This window comes from Aythya marila, assembly GCF_965140915.1.
Source record: "Aythya marila genome assembly, chromosome: 15".
In the NCBI taxonomy this organism is placed as follows: Eukaryota; Metazoa; Chordata; class Aves; order Anseriformes; family Anatidae; genus Aythya; species Aythya marila.
The window spans coordinates 16,142,549-16,161,270 of NC_139056.1; the positions used below are offsets into that span (position 1 = coordinate 16,142,549).

At 54.0% G+C, this 18,722-nt stretch overlaps 1 protein-coding gene across 1 annotated transcript in view; it reads right to left on the reverse strand.

Annotated features, from left to right (window-relative positions):
* Window positions 1-17,589, reverse strand: part of HS3ST6 (heparan sulfate-glucosamine 3-sulfotransferase 6) — a 28,977-nt gene extending 11,388 nt beyond the window's left edge. Inside the window, exon 1 of the mRNA XM_082772208.1 lies at window positions 17,155-17,589. Within this exon, the coding sequence (XP_082628334.1) occupies window positions 17,155-17,525 (371 nt within the window). The 5' untranslated portion in view covers window positions 17,526-17,589. The remainder of the gene's footprint in view (window positions 1-17,154) is intronic.
* Window positions 17,590-18,722: the final 1,133 nt, after the last annotated feature.

Below are 18,722 nucleotides of genomic sequence, written 5' to 3' on the forward strand. Positions count from 1 at the left end.
TACCTGGGTTACTCCCATCTCCACGGGTGCCCACCGTGCCCACCGCCAGGCTGGGTTCAGTGGCAGATGAGCGGCACCAGCTCTCAGCAGGGCACGGAGCAGGTGTGTGAGCAGCCCCGCGAGCGGCTGCGGTGTGGGGAACGGGGGCTGCTCACCCATGGGGGGAGGCAGCAATGTTGCAGCTGTGCCCAGGCAGGGGGTGCACAGAGATGCGGTGGTGCCCCCCCAGGCATCTCCCTAATGTTGTCCCCGACAGCTTGAGCAGGCGATGGTGCGGCTGCTGCATCCACCCTGACTGTGAGATGGGCACCGGAGCCTCTGGGCTTGGTTTGGGTTCAACAAAGGAAGCTTTGAGTTAAGCCCTCACCCTGCAACAGGCACCATCCCCTTGTCCAGCCAGCCCCTGCACCCTGCAGAGCCCGTGCTACCTGCGCGAGGGTTCGCAACAGCTCAGGGCTCAAGGGGCTCATGTCCCCATCCCTGCCTCCGTCAGCAAGAAACAATCCCATCCGGGCTGCTTGGTGCTGCTCTCGGGCAGAAGGTTGTCATGCTGCCACAGAAAAGCTCTCGTTGCGATGGAAAACGTACACAATTTTCCACAAAAATGAAAAGAAACAACAAAAAAAATCCCCATCTGTGTCAAATTTGTAATACAGCCTCAGGGAAGATGGGAAACAAATTTAGCTCTTTTTTTTTTTTTTTTTTTTTTACTATCAGAAAAAGCCCCGTTTCCTGGCAAGGAGCACAGGCGAGCTTCGCCCCGAGTGCAGCAGTGCCATGCGGGGCCATGCTGGGGACAAGGAGCATCCCATGGCACCCACCAAAAAAGAAGGGGAACTGGCCCCGAGGGGCTGCCCGAGGGTTCCCCTCCCTCACAACCTGCTCAGCCTCTTCTCTGCATCCACAGGACTTTTCTCACCCACCTGCAGCCCATCCTACGTGTGCCAAAAACGCTCCCTCTGTGGAGAAGCCTCAGAAGGGCAGCCGATCCCACAGGGGTGGCTCGGGTGCCCCCTGGGCTGTGCCCATCCCTCTTGCTGGGCACTGGAGGGGTCCTGCTGGTCCCCAGTGCAGGAAATCCCTGCCCACCCAGCCGGGCTACTTGCAGGTCCCCAGCCACCCCAAACTGGCCCAGCAATGGGGTCTGGGAGCTCTGGCAGACCCGGCCGTGGAGCCAGGCTCTCGGCCCTCCCCACGTCCTCCTTTCCCCAGGAACAACTGGGAATTCTCTCACAAAGCCTTTCGGCACTGGCAAAGCATCAGATTGTGGCAACCAGAGCTGTTTGTGGGAAAGGACTGGATTTTTATTATTTTTAGCCTGGCTTCCTAAGGAAATGTGGCTTAAGCAATCACACGGTCTGTCTGCCTATCCACCCGCCTGTCTGCTGGTCTTCCCCCGGCCGCGTCTGAGCCCACTGGCCCATTCCAACCTAATTTAATGGAGGAGAAGGATCAAAACTAGGAATTTCGCACATTTCCAGGAAAAGCTGCGGCCAAGCAGGAGCCGTGACCCTGACCACTGCCCTTGGCTCGGGGAAAGGCAGCTCCAGCACGGCCCCATGAGGAAAACCCCAGCAGGAAAGCGCTTTGCTGGCCTCATCCAAAGGAAAGGCACAGGCGAGCATCCCAGCACACCCAGCCCTACATCCTCGCACTGCCACGGTCCCCAGGGGCATCGTGGAGCCCTGCAGGACCAACCCCGGGCAGGAGCAGACCTGGCAGCAGGGCACAGCACCATCTCCATCAGCAGGGCCAACACGTGCGAGCAGGATGGATGCGCCCGACCCTCACCCCTGGGCAGAGGAGCAGCAGCAAAGAAAGGGCATTTCTTCACAGCCCACAAAGCTTCAGGAAGAGGGAAGCTCCAGCGGCACAGGAATTCAAAGGCTACATTATTTGCTCCCGAGTTATTATGTGCCATCATGTGTACTCAAGACAGTCTTAAGCCTTCAGAAGCTGGTGGCCAGCGGAGCAGCGAGGGCTGAAGCGCAGCAAGCTGCCAGCAGCAGAAAGCTGCTATTCATTTGGCCCCCATAGAGGAGAGGAGCAAATCCTGCCCAGCCTTTTCCACTGGTGCAGGGACAATAACGCGTATTTCATTTCACTTGGCCCGCTTCCAGCCATCAACTTTTACGTGCTTCCAGGAAGCGAGGGGCTGACTTTTATTTCTAAGTTTGAAAACCTTCCCCAAGGCCAGCACACAGCACACATTGACCTCTCTGCTTTTTTTTGTTTTTTTTTTTTTTTTTTTTTTTTTTCCAACATCCGAGCTGCCTGTAAATAAGGCATCTCCCCAGGACAGGGCTGGAGGGGCACGGGCACTAGCGGGGTGCTCCACGAGTGCTCAGCTCTTTGCTCAGAGCCTGCAGTTGTCACGCCTCAATTTATCAGCAGCGATAACAATTATCAGCAATGACAATAATTTATCCTCATGCATCAGAGGCTCCTCCTGGCTCAGGGACGGGCAGAGCAGGCTCACAGCGGGCAATTCGGATGGTGCTGGGCTCTGGTGGCAGCAGCACCGTGGGATGGGCACAATCTGGGACTTGCAGGGTGGGGACGAAGCGTGCAGACAAACCCGATGCGGATCAATCCTGCACCCTGGTGCTGGGCATGCAGAGCCCCAGGACATGCAGAGCCAAGGCCTGCAGGAAGAGACGGACAGACAGAGGGACAGGCAGCGCTCAGCCCCAAGACAGACCCGTTTGCAGCTGCTCAGCCCCAGGTTTCCACCCTCTGCTTTGTCCTCGGATGGACGGACAGACAGATGGACCCGGACAGAGCACCCGAGGCACGGAGCTGCAGCCCCACAGCTCCTGGCCCGGAGGCAAAGCCAGGCTGAGAGCTGAGCAGGATGCACCCAGTACAGCACCCGCTGCCAGGACACATCCTGCTCCAGGGAGAGGCTGAGCCCAGGGGAAAAGCAGTTCGGAAAAGTCGCCTTACTGTAAATTGATTTTCCCCGTGTGTCAGTAGCTTTAAAGGAAAAACAAAGCAAACAAACAAACAAAAAAACACACCACAAAACAACACGAAACAAGACAAAAACTTCTTTAGGTATTTCAGAAGAGTTTCTCTTAGTTATCATGAAAATTTAGCTCAGAAACGTGTTGGGTAAAACGTTCAATTCCCCACAGCCTAGAGAGCCTCATCAAAAATCCATTTGAAGTGTTACTCTCAAATCCCTCATGGCAATGGGATATTTTAAGGTCAGTTAAACTTATTATTCACTCAAGATTTTCTTTCAGGTTCCTGCATATTTTAAACAGATTTTCCCCCATCTCTAACCCAACTGTGTTACAAAAACCCTTTCCTTTCTTTTTTTTTTTTCCTTCTGAAAAGAAAAAAAGTTGTCAAAAGAAAAGATACTAATCAGAAACAGCTTCTGAAGTCTTACAAGCTGCTACAGTTTGTACTTGTTACCAAAAAACATTGATGCTCTCTCCAGATCCCTAAATCCCTTGACTTTTAAAATGTTGAATGGAGTTGTGCATGGAAAAAAAAAAAAAAAAAAAAAAAAAAAGAATTAGCAATTAACTCAAATTTGTTTTTTTTTCTTATTTGCATTTCATTTTCCTTGAAACACAGTTTATGCATGATTTTTTTTTCTCCTTCAAGAAAAGGAAAGGAAGTTCCTTCAAGAACTGCTGGATCTGGCCCTGAGCAGACAAGCTGGAGCTCTGCACCAGTTCTGCAGGCCCCAAGTAACAAGTGTATTAGCAAAAAATAAGACTACTTTTACAAGTGGCCACAGAGAAACTCTGCAGATGATTACAAGGTTCTGAGGCAGTAAAAAGATCAGTGTTCCCCTGAACCACAAACGTCAGTTTTTCACTCAAAAACTTCCTGGTTTTAAAACACTCAATTCAAGGTTTCCCTTAGAAGTTCTTTGCTTTCTTATTTTGTTCTAAATAAATAAAAAGCAAAACCCTGCTTTGGAGAAAATGGGGCTTTTGACCACAAGAAACCAAACCGTACAGCAACCCAGAGTGAAACTGCAGCTCCTGCCTCACCCCAGCACCTCTCACCTGGAGACCAGCACCGCAGGGAGAGACACCAGCAGTGGCACGTGCATGGGGACAAGTTGGTCCCCTCCTGTGCCCAGCACCAACACCACACCTGGGTTGCTGCGTGGGGCTCCCCCACCTGCAGAGCTGGCTGGCACAGCTCCACTCCATGCTGCAACACCTCCTGTCCCAGTCCTGGCCAGCAATTTTGCACAGCCAGCATTTTCCATCTTGTTTTGGCACCTTGAGACTTATTAGGAAACTCAGTGAGCCAACCAGCAGCTAATCTCACAGCAGGGACCAGGAGGCAGGTTCCTGTCCTTGCACCATTGCCCCCCATCCACCTCCTGCACTACTTCATCCCCCTGCTAGTAGGAAAGTGACTCAGCAGGTCCCAAGGACCCTTTCCTAGGGGCACTGCAAGCACCTTCGTCTCCAAAGCCCTCCAAACACATCCCTCCTCCTTCCTTTCCCCACATAACGTGCAGTTCAGCCAGTGCCAGGGAGATGGTACCTGGTAGGAGCCTGTTTCCAACCCTCTCCCGGGAAATATGATGCGATCAGTTTGAGCCAAGCTCCTCTGTTGGGTCAGGTATTCAGTAGGAGCCAGAGGAAAGGCAACGAGCACCAGAGCCACCCCTGCTCCCATGCGGCAGCTGGAACAGTGCCTGCTTGTCCCAGGGCACAGCTCCTGCAACTCCAGTGTTTGGTGCTGCTGCTCCAGAGCCTTCAACCCGGCCAGATCAGTGTGAATTGGACACAGGACGCCCCCCAGTCTCTGCTGAGATGGTTTTGGACCCGTTAATGTACATGGGACTGGGGAGTCATGAGGCATTTCCAAAGCTCCACCTCCCAGGCACAGCGGAGACACCCTCACAAATCACTGGCTGCTCCCTGAAAGATGCTCAGAGGTTATACCCCAGATAATAATTCCATAAATTTGTGAAGGTCACAAACAATATTAAAAGCTCTACGTGAAGCCAAGAGTAATGCAGCCAGCACAGGAGGCAAATTGAGCAGAGAGGAAAAGACTGCAAGTGCCCGTAATCTTGCTCTAGAGAGCAAAGAGTTTAGAAATTATTAAACAGTTCCTAGCATTTCCAGCCATCTGGCCTGCATTTCTCCATTTATTCAATCAGACATATGCTGCTTTTATCCCCACAACTGCCAGCTCTCCCCTGTGCTCTGAAAACATGTGCATCCTCCATCCTGCTTGCTGTCAGCGCGGCACAAAGCACAGGCTGTGTGTTCCGCACACAGCGCGGGCTCCTAACAAGTGAACGTGCCCGTCACAGCCACTTCCACCAGCACATTTCTCTCACTTGTACCCAAACATCAGTGTTTGCACAAAACAAGGCAGTCTTGGCAGACTGAGATGGGAGTTTTGAGTTGGAAAACCTCACTCGTGCCAAGCAGCAGCAGAACCCTGAAGGCCGCGCAGCACCAGGTCTGGTGGCAGGTGTGGAGAAGAGCCCATGAAGAAGGTTCCTGTGCCATTCTCCTTGGGGACATCATCGCCTGCTTGTGCCAAAGCATGGACACACTGCCCTGCTGCCCTGCCACCCTACATGCAGGCCCTGCAGCACACTAACAAGCTCAAAGGCATGCCCAGGCCACCCCTGCTTGGTGTAGCCTCACAGAACATCTTCTCTGACCAGCCCATCCTTTGGACCTCTCACTTCCAGCCATGATTTCTGCCCCGTAACGAGCAGAAGATGTGTCCAGGGGGATCAGAAGCCAGAAATGCAAATAACGGGTGGAAAGGGCCGAGGAAGCCTGTGGCACCGCAGGGCAGCGCCAGCAATGCAGGCTGCTGCTGCTCAAGCCCATCACAGCCCTGGCCACTACAATCTTTGGAGGGCAAGAAGAGTCCCCACAGCGTGCTCAGGGACATCTGCTCAGACCCATGAGCCATGAGGGCTGTTTTGGAGCTGCAGCCACCACTGCTCCCTGCCCAGCAAGGAGACGGAGCCACCGGCTGAGACAAATCCTCGCTTGCTGACGCAGCTCTCCTGCCACCTGCGCCAGGCCTCTCGTCCTGCAGCCAAGCACTTCTTCGTCTTCACGGGACGCCACCGCCACGCCGGCAATGCCTTGCACATTCCTCCTCCACCAGGCTTCCCCAGAGGTTGCCCCTCCAGCAGGAACAGCGCTCTTGGAGCCCATGGCAGGGTAAGGAGTGAATTACGTTTGCTCACACACTGTCCGGGGGCTTAGGTATCAGGCCAAGTGTTACCAGATGTGCGGGGATCTCTGTCAGAGCGATCTGTAGGCTCGAATGCCTGTTTGGATATTTAATATGTTGGTATCTGGGGTGCGAGGGTCAGAGCTGGGGGTTTCAATGCAGATGTTACACATCTTTTCTACTCTTACCATCACCTTTTAATAACACCATAAATCATCAGGCACTTCTCGGGTGACCACGTAATTGCTCATTTGTGTATCCGAGCAAGCTTATCTGGCCTCTCACTCCTTGCTGCCATACAAAACTGCCAGCAAAGGAGACCCGCTGGGAACAAACTGCAGCTACGGGGCTTTGCGTGCCCCGTCTCTCCTTCAGCAAGTCGTCTCCTGGCATATGTGCTTCAGATGCATCGTGGCAGCGCGAGGAAGAGACAAGTAACTGATACGGGAAGATTAAAAAAAGGTTGGATCAGTCTGTTCCTAATGTGAGCCTTGCTGCTCGCAGCCCTTTGATTGCAGCAGAAATAAAAGATGGAAATTCACTGGAGGCAAAGGAATTAATTAAAAGGAGAATAAAGGAGCATCGGTCTGTTGGAGTCCTGGCATCAATTCTGAGACTAGTTTTGAAGTGGCAACAGTTTTACTTGTTCTTTAAAGCTGTTCCTCTATGTCCTGCACGGTGACTTGGGGAACTAATGTGCAGCATGTGCGGTGCCTTTAGCCAACAGCCTTCGGGGATGAGGTGGCTCAGCCGGTGCAGGGCCCACAGCCACAGCACCCAGCCCATGCCGCCTCCTTCTTCTGCATCCAGCGTCCTCCTCAAACCCTGGAGACGAGGAGGAGCTATGGCCTCTGCAAGGTCTGTTCAGGACTTTACACCCAAGTTTGCACATATGTACAGCTTTCTTCTGGTTCCTCAGGTTTCTCGTTTCTTGCTACACTTGCATCAGGCAAGAACTGAGGCTCTGCCCAATCCCACAACTCTGGGAGCTATGGCTCTAGTGGTACCTCTCCTTTCTATCAGGAATTTGGATCCAGCTTCACTTGAAGCAAAGCCTGGGTGGGGACTGCTTTCAGATGGGCTAAAGCCAGTCCTTGATGTGACTAGAACATAAAGTCAGCCTTAAACTCCCTTTATTTTAATTAACATTTGCCTAGAAACAGGTTTAGAAGAGATCTTGCCCTATCAGACTGTTTTATGCTAAATCACTTTATGCTATTTATCACTTGTTCAAGTTTCACACTCTGTAGTTCAAGTTTTACAAACCTTTTACAGGGCAGAGACCTTAGAGAGAGCCCTGGTCCATCCTGCAAACACAGTGAGCCCTCACACACTTCCCGATACACTCTGAAGTGGAGCAACATGAATCTGGAATATACACAAGACCAGAACTGAACAATGCAGTCCCTTGTGAGCCATGGAACAAGAGTGGCTCAAACTGAGAGCGCTGCAGGCGAGGACGAGGTGGCCGGGCTCCACGGTGCCAAGCTCTGTGCCAGGAAATCGGGCGGCAGCGCTCGGGGACCTGCTGGTGCAAGGAGCCAGCCACCACCTCTGGCATCCCACTGCCGGGGTGCCTGGGGCCAGGGATGCCCCTGGGGTCCCCAACAGCTTGGGCAAGAACCAGGCTGCATGTGAAACCCGGGAATGAGAAGCAATCAGCTCCTCTCCAACAGCAGCAGCTCGGCACTGTGGCACCAGCTGGGTCCTGCCTTGCCCACACCAGGCTCTGGGATGCTCCCAGCCAGGCCCTTTCCTCCCTCACCGTGATGCAGAATGCTGCCCCTGCAGCACCGCTCACCCTCCCTGCAGCAGGATCAGGCCCTGGGGACGCCCCCTTCCCTCCTCCTGCTGGGAGCAGCCCGGACCCTGCCTGGCGGCCCCTTTGGGAAGGGCCAGCACCAGCAGCAGCTCCACGTCCCGGTGGCAGCTGAGCGGATGCAGGTTGTCACACTGGGTCTCTGACACCGCGGGGGACGTTCAACCCCCTTCCGGCCCCCAAAACAGGCTTTTCATGGAGACAAATGATCCCTTCCCTCAACAAAACCTAAACTCTGAGCCCAAAGCACTTGGCAGCGACCCCTTGAAATTTTTCCTCGTGGCTTGCGTGGCTTAGGAACATGACTTTCTGCAGCATAAAGGCAGCCGGAGGAAGCGGCCGATGCTCTTGTTGAAGAATAATCATCTCCCCCCCCCCGGCTGGTGCCAATCGCACGGAGCCCCGCAGAGCTGTCACTCGGAGGGATGGCGCTGGCAGCCCCAGCAGCACCCGGCTGCGCTGGCCGGGGACCTCGGCAGCTATCGACAAGTGCCAGCAGTGAGGGATGTGTTGATGAGCCCTGATCAATGCACAGTGAAGGAAGCCCCTTCAGCAGCCAGGCCAGCCCCAAGTGCTCCCAGTAATTGGAGGAATTCTTTCGCCTCCACTGTTATTGATGGTTTTCCCCTTCGGGGTACGCTGCCACTTGGTGCTATCAGAGAGCTGAATGGCACAAGCAAGGTCGGTAACAGTGGCACGGCATACAGAGAGCAAAGTGTCCAGAGGGAAAAGCAAGGGAGAACTTCTGGGCATTGCCAGGAGCTGAAAAAGTGCTCCAGGGTTAGGAGAGATGCTGGAGCTGCTCTCACTGCTTTTGGGTCCAGCCCCAAACCTGGCTGCACATGGCCAAATAGCATCCAAGGAGCTATGTAAAAATATGTAACTCTCACAATGGACCAGACACACGGCAGATGTATTTCAGTGTCCTGCCCTGTAGGTGCAGAGAGGCAGGAGCAGCAAAAAGAGGCTCCTGGCACCACTGCCCTCAGTTAGAGAAAGGAAAGGGAACTCTGCCCCCTGGGTCCCAGCTAGTCACCACCTTGCCATGCCGTGGCTTTTTCTCTGGGGGCTTCATTTTAGCAGCACCAGGAGCAGTGGGTCCTGCCCTTGGTCAGGCACAGGCAGCTCAGCCCCTGGGACCAGGCTCTGGGATGCCGCGGGCTCTGGAGCAGCTGAGAGGTGTGGGAGGGCTCTGGCAGCGCGGCCCCAGCACCGCTGCACCCCATCAGGAGGCAGAGCTGAGATCTGGCCCCCGGGGACGGGACCCGTCACGTTCCCTGTGCGTTCCCATCACTCAGCACCCGCTCCCTCTCCTGCACAGCGTGGTGCCCGCTGACAGCGGCTGCTAGCTCACAGCTGGACCGGCCCAAGGGGCGCGCAGTGGCCAGGCACGAGATCACAGATTCTCCAACACGACCGCCCAAATGCCCCCTGTGCAGCCACGGGTACACGTAGGTGTGCATGAAAAGACGGAGCTGCTCGCGCTGCTTAGGGACCGAGCAATAAATCAATAGCAAAGTGGGCAGCCCTTCCAGCAGCAAGGATGCTTAACAAGGTCACATCCTTATTCTCTCCAGACTAATGAGCAGAGATTACTAATAAGACCTCGGTGACAAGTGGATGTATTAATGTAATTCACTCCTGCCTGTAATCAATTTGCTGTGTTAAAATCCGCAGCTCCTTCTGACACCGAGATCTCCCGCGCTGCCCCCAGCCGCCGTGAGGCTGCTGGCTGGAATGGGGAGTCGTGTCCATGCCGGGCCGTGACATTTTGTGCAAAATCACTCCAAGAGGAGCCATTTCAAACATTTTGCTCCACAATTCAGACATAAACAGTGTTTGTCAGAGTGCTTTGTGTGCTGCTGCGCTGGGCAATTCGTGAAACCCCAGCTGCCTGGCGAGCAGTGTGTGCTGGAGCAGGGATAGATGCTCTTTTTGGTCTCTGGCTCTCCAGCACGTAGCAAAGCCTGGGTTTCCTGCACACAGTCATCGCTCTGGTCCATAAATAGGGGCTGACCCCGTGGACTTACAACATCAGGCATTTACAACCAGTACACAGGGATCGCTTGCACGTTCAGGCTGGGTTAGCTGGACACACTGCCTCCGCGCCCCAATGACAGCAGAGTGCTCTGATTGACTGCAATATTCACCATTTGCATTTCAAATGACTCTTCAGATCAAGAGTGACTCACTTAAGAGATGCATGAATAATTTTGAAGACGCTTAGACTCCTGTGATCGGCGAGCTGTCCCCGGTCGGAGGCAGAGGGAGGCCAAATTGAATTAGCTGCTGTGAATTTTTCACCCAGGACCATCCCCACAAAATGTGAGCACGTGAAATGTGAGCAACCGAGAGTCCCAGGCAGCCACACTGCGGGACCGGAGGGTGGGGACCCCAGCTGCAAAATCAACCCCTCTGCCTGCACAGCACAGGCAGCGCCCCACACACTGGGGGGCCAGAGGCGTGATGCCCGTGAGTTTGGGCAGAGCCCCAGTAGGAGAGCGGCGCAGGGTCAGACCTCCTCCTCTGGGCCCAGCTGCAGAAAGCTGCCGTGTATTTCTTGCGTGCAGCCACCGGGATTTTCAAAGCCCTGCAGAAAGCTGTTCACAATATCCCTCTTCTCCTCACTCGGTACGTTTATAAACAAACACACCAGAAAATATGCGGTGGGAGGAGAGCAGGGGCTCCCACGGCACCGCCAGCCCCTCGCCGCGCCCCCGGGCACAGGCGCTGGTGGCGGAGGAGTTGTGAGGGCTGCGAGCACCCCGGGCACCCCGCGGCCGGCTTCTCGCTGCTGGGCTGGATGCCTGCAGGAACCCGAGCCCACCGTGGTGCTCAGCCCTTGGGCCACCCCCCAAGGGCGTCAGCTCTCGCTCCCGGGCAGAGCACGGCCCTGCAGGAAAGAAATGGGAGCATCGGGCTGCCGCCGAGCAGCTCTGTAAGCAGGCAGATTTCCAAAGCCCTTTGAAAAGCCATTTAGAGCTAAGTCCTGGTATTAAACCTGGCCTTTCATTAGTCAGGTTTTCAATCTCTACCGGAGCCCGTTTCAGTGAAAAGTTTTTTAAAAGGTCAGGAAGAAGCTTTTAAGCATATTTGCCAATTAACTATTGTAACTCCCTCCTCGACTGGATGCGAGCTGCCCGCTTCCGTCTCCAGGGACGGTAATTACTGTTTGGTAAAAAGCTTTGAACACGCCTAAGTAATAGTCTCTCCTTGCATAAAAGCACCCTAAACCCACTGGCCTTTTCCACCTTCTGTCACAATCCACATCTAAAAATAATCTGGAAGAAAAAAAAAAACACAACAGAATGCTCTTAAGAAGAAACCCCCGTGGTGCTGAGCGAGGCGTCGCCGGGTGTCGGCACAACGCGATGCACGCTGCAGGACGCGGTGCTGCTGCAGAGTTCCAAGCAAAGTTGCCAAAACGGGGCAATGTGAAATACAGAGGGGGGCCTGGGGACCCTGCCTGTCCCAAGCAGGGTGGGTAGGAAGCACAGCAGCCCCCCGCAAGGGGTGCTTGCACAGGCTGCCCCTGCAGCCCCCTGGCCTCATCTGGAATATGGCCAAGGTCACCAAAGCCCCACATTTGCACCCCAAGCCCCTCATATTGCCACAAGTGCTTTTCCAGCCCCTCAGCATTTGCACTCCTAGAAACCCATCCGCTTCCACTGCTGCCCCTGAACGTTTCTTACATTCAGCCTCGAAAGTTCTCTGGAGTTCCAAGGGGGTGATAAAAAACTCCCACGTTTATGTGCTTAAATTTCCAGCCCCTGAGGTTACAAAAGAGCAACTGGGGAACCCAAGGAAAAGGCCGTGACCGAGGAAGTGTTTTTCAAAGACATTGATTCATACAATATTCATTTTTTAAAACAGTTCCAGGATTTCCAGGTGCCCAGCCCCTATCTATTTATTCAAGCAGCCTGGGACAGCAGCGCTGGCATACTTGAAATCTTTAGAAACTCAGGTTACTTCTACACACTCCAGTGCACAGCGTGTATATAAAACCACCATTTACTTAAAAGAGACAGCACCAGAGAAAGAATTCCTCAGTCGGGAGGACCACGACCCGTTCCACTCCACGAGTCACAGCGTCTATCAGAAAACCCGGGGCCAAGACTAACACGCGGCTTCAATCGCTTGCGCCTGGCGCTATCTCTGCATGGAGCAGCCAGCCCGGGCTGAGCCTCGCAGCCTCAAACCCCGGTGCTCAGACCTGCCCACACCAGTGAGATGCGGGTGAGAGCACAGCCCAGAGCTGGTGGCCAGTGGTGGCCTGGGGCTGGTGGCCAGGGGTCCCTGCTGCTTGTACAGGGTGGCCCAGGAGGAGCTCCTGAAGCAGCAGGAGCCCAGCCCAGCCCTGCTGCCCTCAGTGGTGGCTGCCTACAAGCGCTTTAAACGTTTTCAAATGTTAATTCCACATCGTGGCAATAAAAGCTATTTTTAATCCCACGTGAAAGCACTTTGCAGCAGACCTAGCTCTGCACGTATCACGCAGAGCATGCGACGCGCTGCAGCAACCAGGCAGCGGTGGGACGGGGCACACGGTGGTGGAGCCAACCCATCCTGCTGCTAGCACAGCGCCTGCTCCCTCCTCTTGGCGCAGAGCTGGGGCTGAAGCATTCCCTCAACAGCCAGCAATACGGCAGGGTCACAGAGCCCCGTACACGTGGACATGTTTTTTTCCATCTAAAGACAAATCCGAACTATCTTGCATCAAATAAAGCATTAAAATATCTTCTTTGTAGTTAGAAAATTGCAGCTTTTCCTCGTCTTTCCTGCATTTTTTTTTTGTTTTTTCTTTTAGGATTGCTCTTAATCTTTTAAACATGGGGGTGAGGACAGAGGAAGCGGATACAAAAAGGCTCTGTTTTGCAATAAAAACTAAAAAAAGAAGTGAGAGATCACAAAATCAGAGTAGTAAACCCAAGAAGCGCACTCCAGGACTGAGTTTCTGCAAACACACGAAGGAAAACAAGGGCCACTTTGAGGCGCAGAGTGCTGAAACGTGAGTCCATTAGGAGAGCAGATTAGCCGGTGTCAATGAATAAAGATAATGTCCCGGAGCAGCTCTCAGTGCATCGCCATCTGACTCCTCGCAAGATCCCTTTGTCTCTTGCCACCTATGTGTTTCTTAAATGCGCCTGTGAAAAGCTCTGCCTGGAAGGGGATCCGAGCTTCGTGCCAAAACGCAGCCTGGTGACTCCTGAGTAGCCCAAGCGCCCGGGTTTTATTCAACAGCTTGTGCTATAGAGTGTCTTGATCTGTCTGTACAATCACAACACACACAAAACCCCCTGAAGGCATCTACTTAGCTCTACTTTTCAGCTGCCAATAACACTCACAGCAAAAGTCAAAAGAGCAGCGCCGGAGCCGCGTCCCTTCCCTGCCGCTCAAAGGCTCCAGGGCTGCGAGGTCCGCAGATAACAAAGTCTGGCTCAAGAAATCCTGGACGCCTTTCAAGAACGTTATTAGCTTCCATGAATGGGCTCGAAGGGGGAAAACATCTCATGCAGCAGCTTTTGCTCCCCGTCCACCTCCGCTGGGCACACACACATGCTCCCAATCTGGGACGCCCTCCGCGCAGCCCGGCATCCATCGGCTGCTCGATGCACGCACAGAAGCACAGCGCAAGTGTGACAAACCACATGAAGAGTTCTTCCTCCCGCAGCCCCCAGCATGCAGACCCGCATGCGTTGCAGCCCACCAAAAGGCAAAACGAGGAGGAATCATTGCAGCCAGCCGCAGAGGAGCGCAGCGCCGGGCCGCTCGGCAGTGCCGGCCGTGCCCACGCAGCTGCGTGCGGCCGCTGTGGAGCTCAAGCCTCAACACTCACGTGGAGGCATTTGCCAACTGTTACCAGCAAACCCACACTGGCTGGATTGATTACGTCTGCCCCAAAGTAGAAGAAAATGAAGAAGGAATTGCAATTCCTGTGAAATCCAGCACACACCATCACACAGGGCGCAGTCTCACGGAGCAGAGATGCGAACGGCCACCAGAAGCCCTGGCCCAGCCCTCTCCGGCTGTGAGGCTCTTTCTTTAGATACTGGGTAAAAACAGGAAGAGGAGACGGGGAAGAGAGGGCTCAGATCATAAATCGTACAAGGAAGTACAAGACAGAGCAAAGCTGCCTGATGGAGCTGCTACCACTGCAAAGATTCAGGGGACGGAGACAAGGGAACTTTGTACAAGCGACAGCAGAGCGAGTGCTCGCAATGTGCGTTCCCCCAAACTTCCTTTCATGCAAAACCGCATCCACAAAGACCATTCCCTGCACCGCCTTCATGCCTCACGTCCCCCTTCTTCAAGTCCTTTTCCCAGCAGCACCAGAACCGCAGAGGCTGCGCTGAGTTAGGTGTGGGACAGACGGATGCTGGTTGCGGGTACAGCCGCATCGGGTGGCCGAGTGGAAAATGAGGCTGGTTCTGCTAACCAGGAAGGCAGTGGGAGGTTCCCAGCTGCGCCCCAACATGGGCACGGCAATGAGCAAATACCCCCAGCCCCCACGAGCACTGCTTGTGGACGTGGCAGGGCTGTGAGCCCCCAGGGCTTATGGCCGTGGCAGCCCGCAGCCGCTCAGCCCGCTGCGAGCACAACTTTTCTATATCCACGCAACCAAGGGCAGGATCAGCCCGGTGCCATCACACCGAGCACCACTTCACATTCTTGTGATGAATTTTGAAATATCACCAGGAAACACCTCAGATTAGGTTCTTATGTTTGTCTTTGCCCGCATTGCCATAAAGCAGAGGGGCAAGGGGCACAGCACCACTCCAGCTTCCCCGGCAGGACGCTCGCGCTCCCAGCGCCGCTGTGTAGGAGAGGAGCACGCCCACTGATATCCCTCCCGTTCTCTTTTTATTTGGGTTTACCCTAAGCAGCACCGAGTGCCAAAAAAGTTAAAACACTGTTTTGCTTTAGGATAAAATTTCACTTCATGCTTGGATTATCCATTAGGTAATTTACGTTGCAAGGCTAGAGGAGGTGTTTAATCTTCTTATAATTAGCTAAACCGATAGTAACTCAAGGAATTTCAGATGAGATGCTTGCTGCTTTTACCAAGTATTTTCGTCATACCAGCAAAAAGAACTACTTTTTTTTTTTAAAAAAAAAAAAGGACTTTGAGCTATTTCAAATTTAAATAAAATAAAATGCTCCAGTAAGAACAAATGGTTTCAGTCAATGACTTACATTATAATGTAAACTACTCAGCACCCACAAGAAGATACTCCTTCCACAGAAGCAAAATCCCTATGGGATTAAACTATGAAGAAAGAAAATTCTGTGGCAATATTTCTAAGTTTTTGTTGTTGTTGTTTTTTCCTTCTTCTCCCTTTTTTCTCCTTACACTGACTTGAGACAAGCAACGACCTACAGGTGCCTTCAGGCCAAATATCTTGGCATGAGAAGCAGTTGGTGTAATTTTGGTTTCCTAGCACATTCAAATATTTTAAAAATGTTTACACCACTTTGAGATAATCATTGGAAAAACCTGAACTTCTGTCCAACTTCTATTTTCCTCCACCCAAACACACCCCAGCTTTAAACATTTAGCTCTGTCTGGCTTTCAAGAGAAGAAAAACCCTCAGTATAGCAAGATCTCGTAAGAAGACAAAACAGGAGATGCAAGGAAAAGAGGAAACTCCGAAAAATTGTTGTGCGTATGATTGAAAACACACGTGCTCTATGCGGAATTAAACCAAAACATCTAATAATTTTCCCCCCAACCAGAAAGGATGCAACTTCTTCCCAGTACACAGTATGCTTCCCTGTATTGTATTTGGCTGCACCAAAAATGTTCCCTGCTCTATTTCTCCAAATTTACCATAGCCATATAGAGAATCATCTTATATCATCTAGCTGCTTCCAGGCCAGGCTCCCTGTGAGCACTCAGAGCACTGAAAACTCCCTACGCAGCAATCCCAAAGTGAGTTTTATTTATTCTTCTCTTGCCGCAGTCCATCCTGCAAATGCCTCGCCGGACTACAGCAAACGATATGAAAGCGTTCGATCTTCCACACTTTAATTACGTGCTTGCGGTCATTAAACTCCCATCCTGCCAAGCAAGATCTATCTTGTAATCCTCACCCCCAAAAATTAGTTATCATCATTATTGTTCCTAGTGCGCCACGGATACGTATGGAACGGAGAAATGAGCTAATAAATCACGGCAATATTAATACAGTCATAAAAATAAGTGTGCTACTTACTGCGTTTGAAGGTGTGTTAAGTCAATAACTTTACAGTCCAGATGTGGTCTTACAGAGCCGAAACTCTGCAGGTAAAATTACCACTAAAATTACGCTTCCCATTAAATGGGCTTATTTTGCACAGGTTATTATTTGGCTGAGCATTGCTCAGCTGCATCCTTCCCCAAAACATAAAGAACCATTAAGCGCACGTAGGAAGGAATATCCCTGCGGGGTTTGGAGGGAGCCCGGTGGAGGAGCAGGAAGGACAGGGAGAGCTACTCCTTTTATTGTTTTCAGATGTTTCGCGAGAACACCGCAGCGCTTTTATAAATCTGTACACTTGGACTGTCTTCAGAATAACGGAGCAGATTCTTTCGCTGGCTTCAAGGGGCTTAGCGCTCCGACTAGGTTTGGCCGGCCACTTTGGAGTTGGCCACGATACGGGAGTTTAATGGACAACACATGCACAGTAGCTGCTCTTCCGATGCTTTATCGCCCGAAGAGCTCAATTCCATTGAAACCCTCAAAACTAAACAACTCCCTTGAATCAATACAGCCCTGCCCTTTGACACAAGCAGACCGGGGAATTCAAGGGATACTCTTTTACCCTTCCCCTTCCTGCATCAGTTCGAGGTTTCAATGCCAAAATCTGCCGGGATCAAGTCAGGTCCTGCGAGCTGAGCTCCTCGCTCCTTTCAGTTTTAGAAACTGAGATTTGAGAACAAACAAAAAGCTCCCTAAAGGAGTTAATCGGCGGGGTGAGAGCCACGGGACGGCTGCGAACGAAGCGGTAGGGCCACGACCGCAAACGGGGATCACCAAAAAAAGCCAAGCACCCGCTGCCCAGCTCTCCGCCACCTGCCTGCGGGGTTGGGGGGACGGGACGGACACGGGGCCAGCTCTGCACCCCTCCAGAGGTCGGGGGGGGATGCTCGGGGGGGGGGCCGTTACCTGTACCAGCGCAGCCCCTTCTCGTAGCACCTGTCGAAGAAGTGCGGCTCGGCGCCCACGGCGCGCACCCCGGGGTGCACCCGCAGGAACTCCAGCAGCGCCCGCGTCCCGCCCTTCTTCACGCCCACGATGATGGCTTGCGGGAACCTCCGGCTGCCGCCGCCCGCAGCCCCCGGAGCCCCGGCCCCCGCCGTCCCCGGGGCCGCTCCGTCGGGGAGCGCGGCGGGCGGCGGCAGCAGCAGGGCGGGGGGCAGCGGTTCGCAGGGCCCGGGCAGGCAGTAGAAGAAGTAGGTGAAGAAGAGGATCATGGTGAGGAGCAGCGAGGCGCGGCGCCCCCCGACGGGTCCCAGCAGCCGCCCGCTACATCCCATCGGGGGCCGCTCCCGGCGCAGCCCGCCCCCGCCGCCGCCGCCTCCGCCGCCCCGCCGGGCAGCGCATCCCGTGCGGCCGCTCTGCCCTGCCCTGCCCTGCCCTGCCCTGCCCGGCTCGGCTCGGCTCGGCTCGGCCCCGCTCCGCTCCGCGCCCCCCCCCTGCGCGCTGCTCCGCGCCCCCCCGGCCCGTCCCAGCCCTCCCCTCCCGCCCTCCGCGCACCGCCCCCCGCGCCCACCCGCGGGGAGGAGGCGGGAGCGCGCGTGGGGCGGCCCCGCCCGGGGACGGGGCTCACGCGTGGGGAGCCCCCGGGGGGGGGCAGAGACCCCGCCGGGACAGCCCTCGCCGGGGAGCGGCGATTTCCCAGACGCTGCTTTTATTTTCCTTCTTTTTTTTTCCCTCTTTTCCCATTTTCCTTTTTTTTTTTTCTTTTCATTTTTTTTCCCTTTCCCCTTTTTCCTTTTTTTCTCCCTTTCCCCCTTTTTTCTTTCTTTCCCCTTTTTTATTTTTTTTTTTTCTCCTCTTTTTATCATTTCTGGAGCCGCACTGCAGCCGTTCACACCCAGCAGCAGGGTCCCGGTGGGGGCTGAACTGCTTGCACCCAGTGCTCGCCGTGCTAGGAGCTCCGAGGCCCGCAATTAGCAGCTGGCACCCCCGGGGCAGTGCTAATTGGGCTGAGCAGGCTCTGCTGCAAGCGTGGAAAGGCAGCCAGCATGCGCGTATAGTTCTTGGTTGGGAGGGGAGAAACCTGGGGTGCCAGCCCTGCACCTGGCAAAATACACCCCAAAGCAGCAGCTCAGGTGTTACAACCCAAAACGTGCATCTGAAATAAGCAGTGGGGTGGGGTAGCAGCAGCCAGGGAAATGCCATTCCCCTATCCCAAAGCACCAAGGTGCCAAGCCTCAGGTGCTGCAGTGCGAGTGGCACACGGTGACCCTGCGACGAGCAGCTTTGTGGGCGGCATCCCTGGGCAGTGCTGGCCAGGCCAGGGCCTCGTGAGCAGCACTGTCCTGTTTGCCCCTGTCCTCCCCGCAGCACGGACCTACAGCAAACACAAACCAGCCCAGACCCGGCCTGGGGGTGCCCCTGGGGGCCGTCGTCCCCCCAGCCCAGCTGTGGCTTCATTGAATCACTCCAAGGATCTGCCCCTGCACACACCCCGAAATGCCAAGCCTCACTTCCAGCCTTGTGATAAGTGA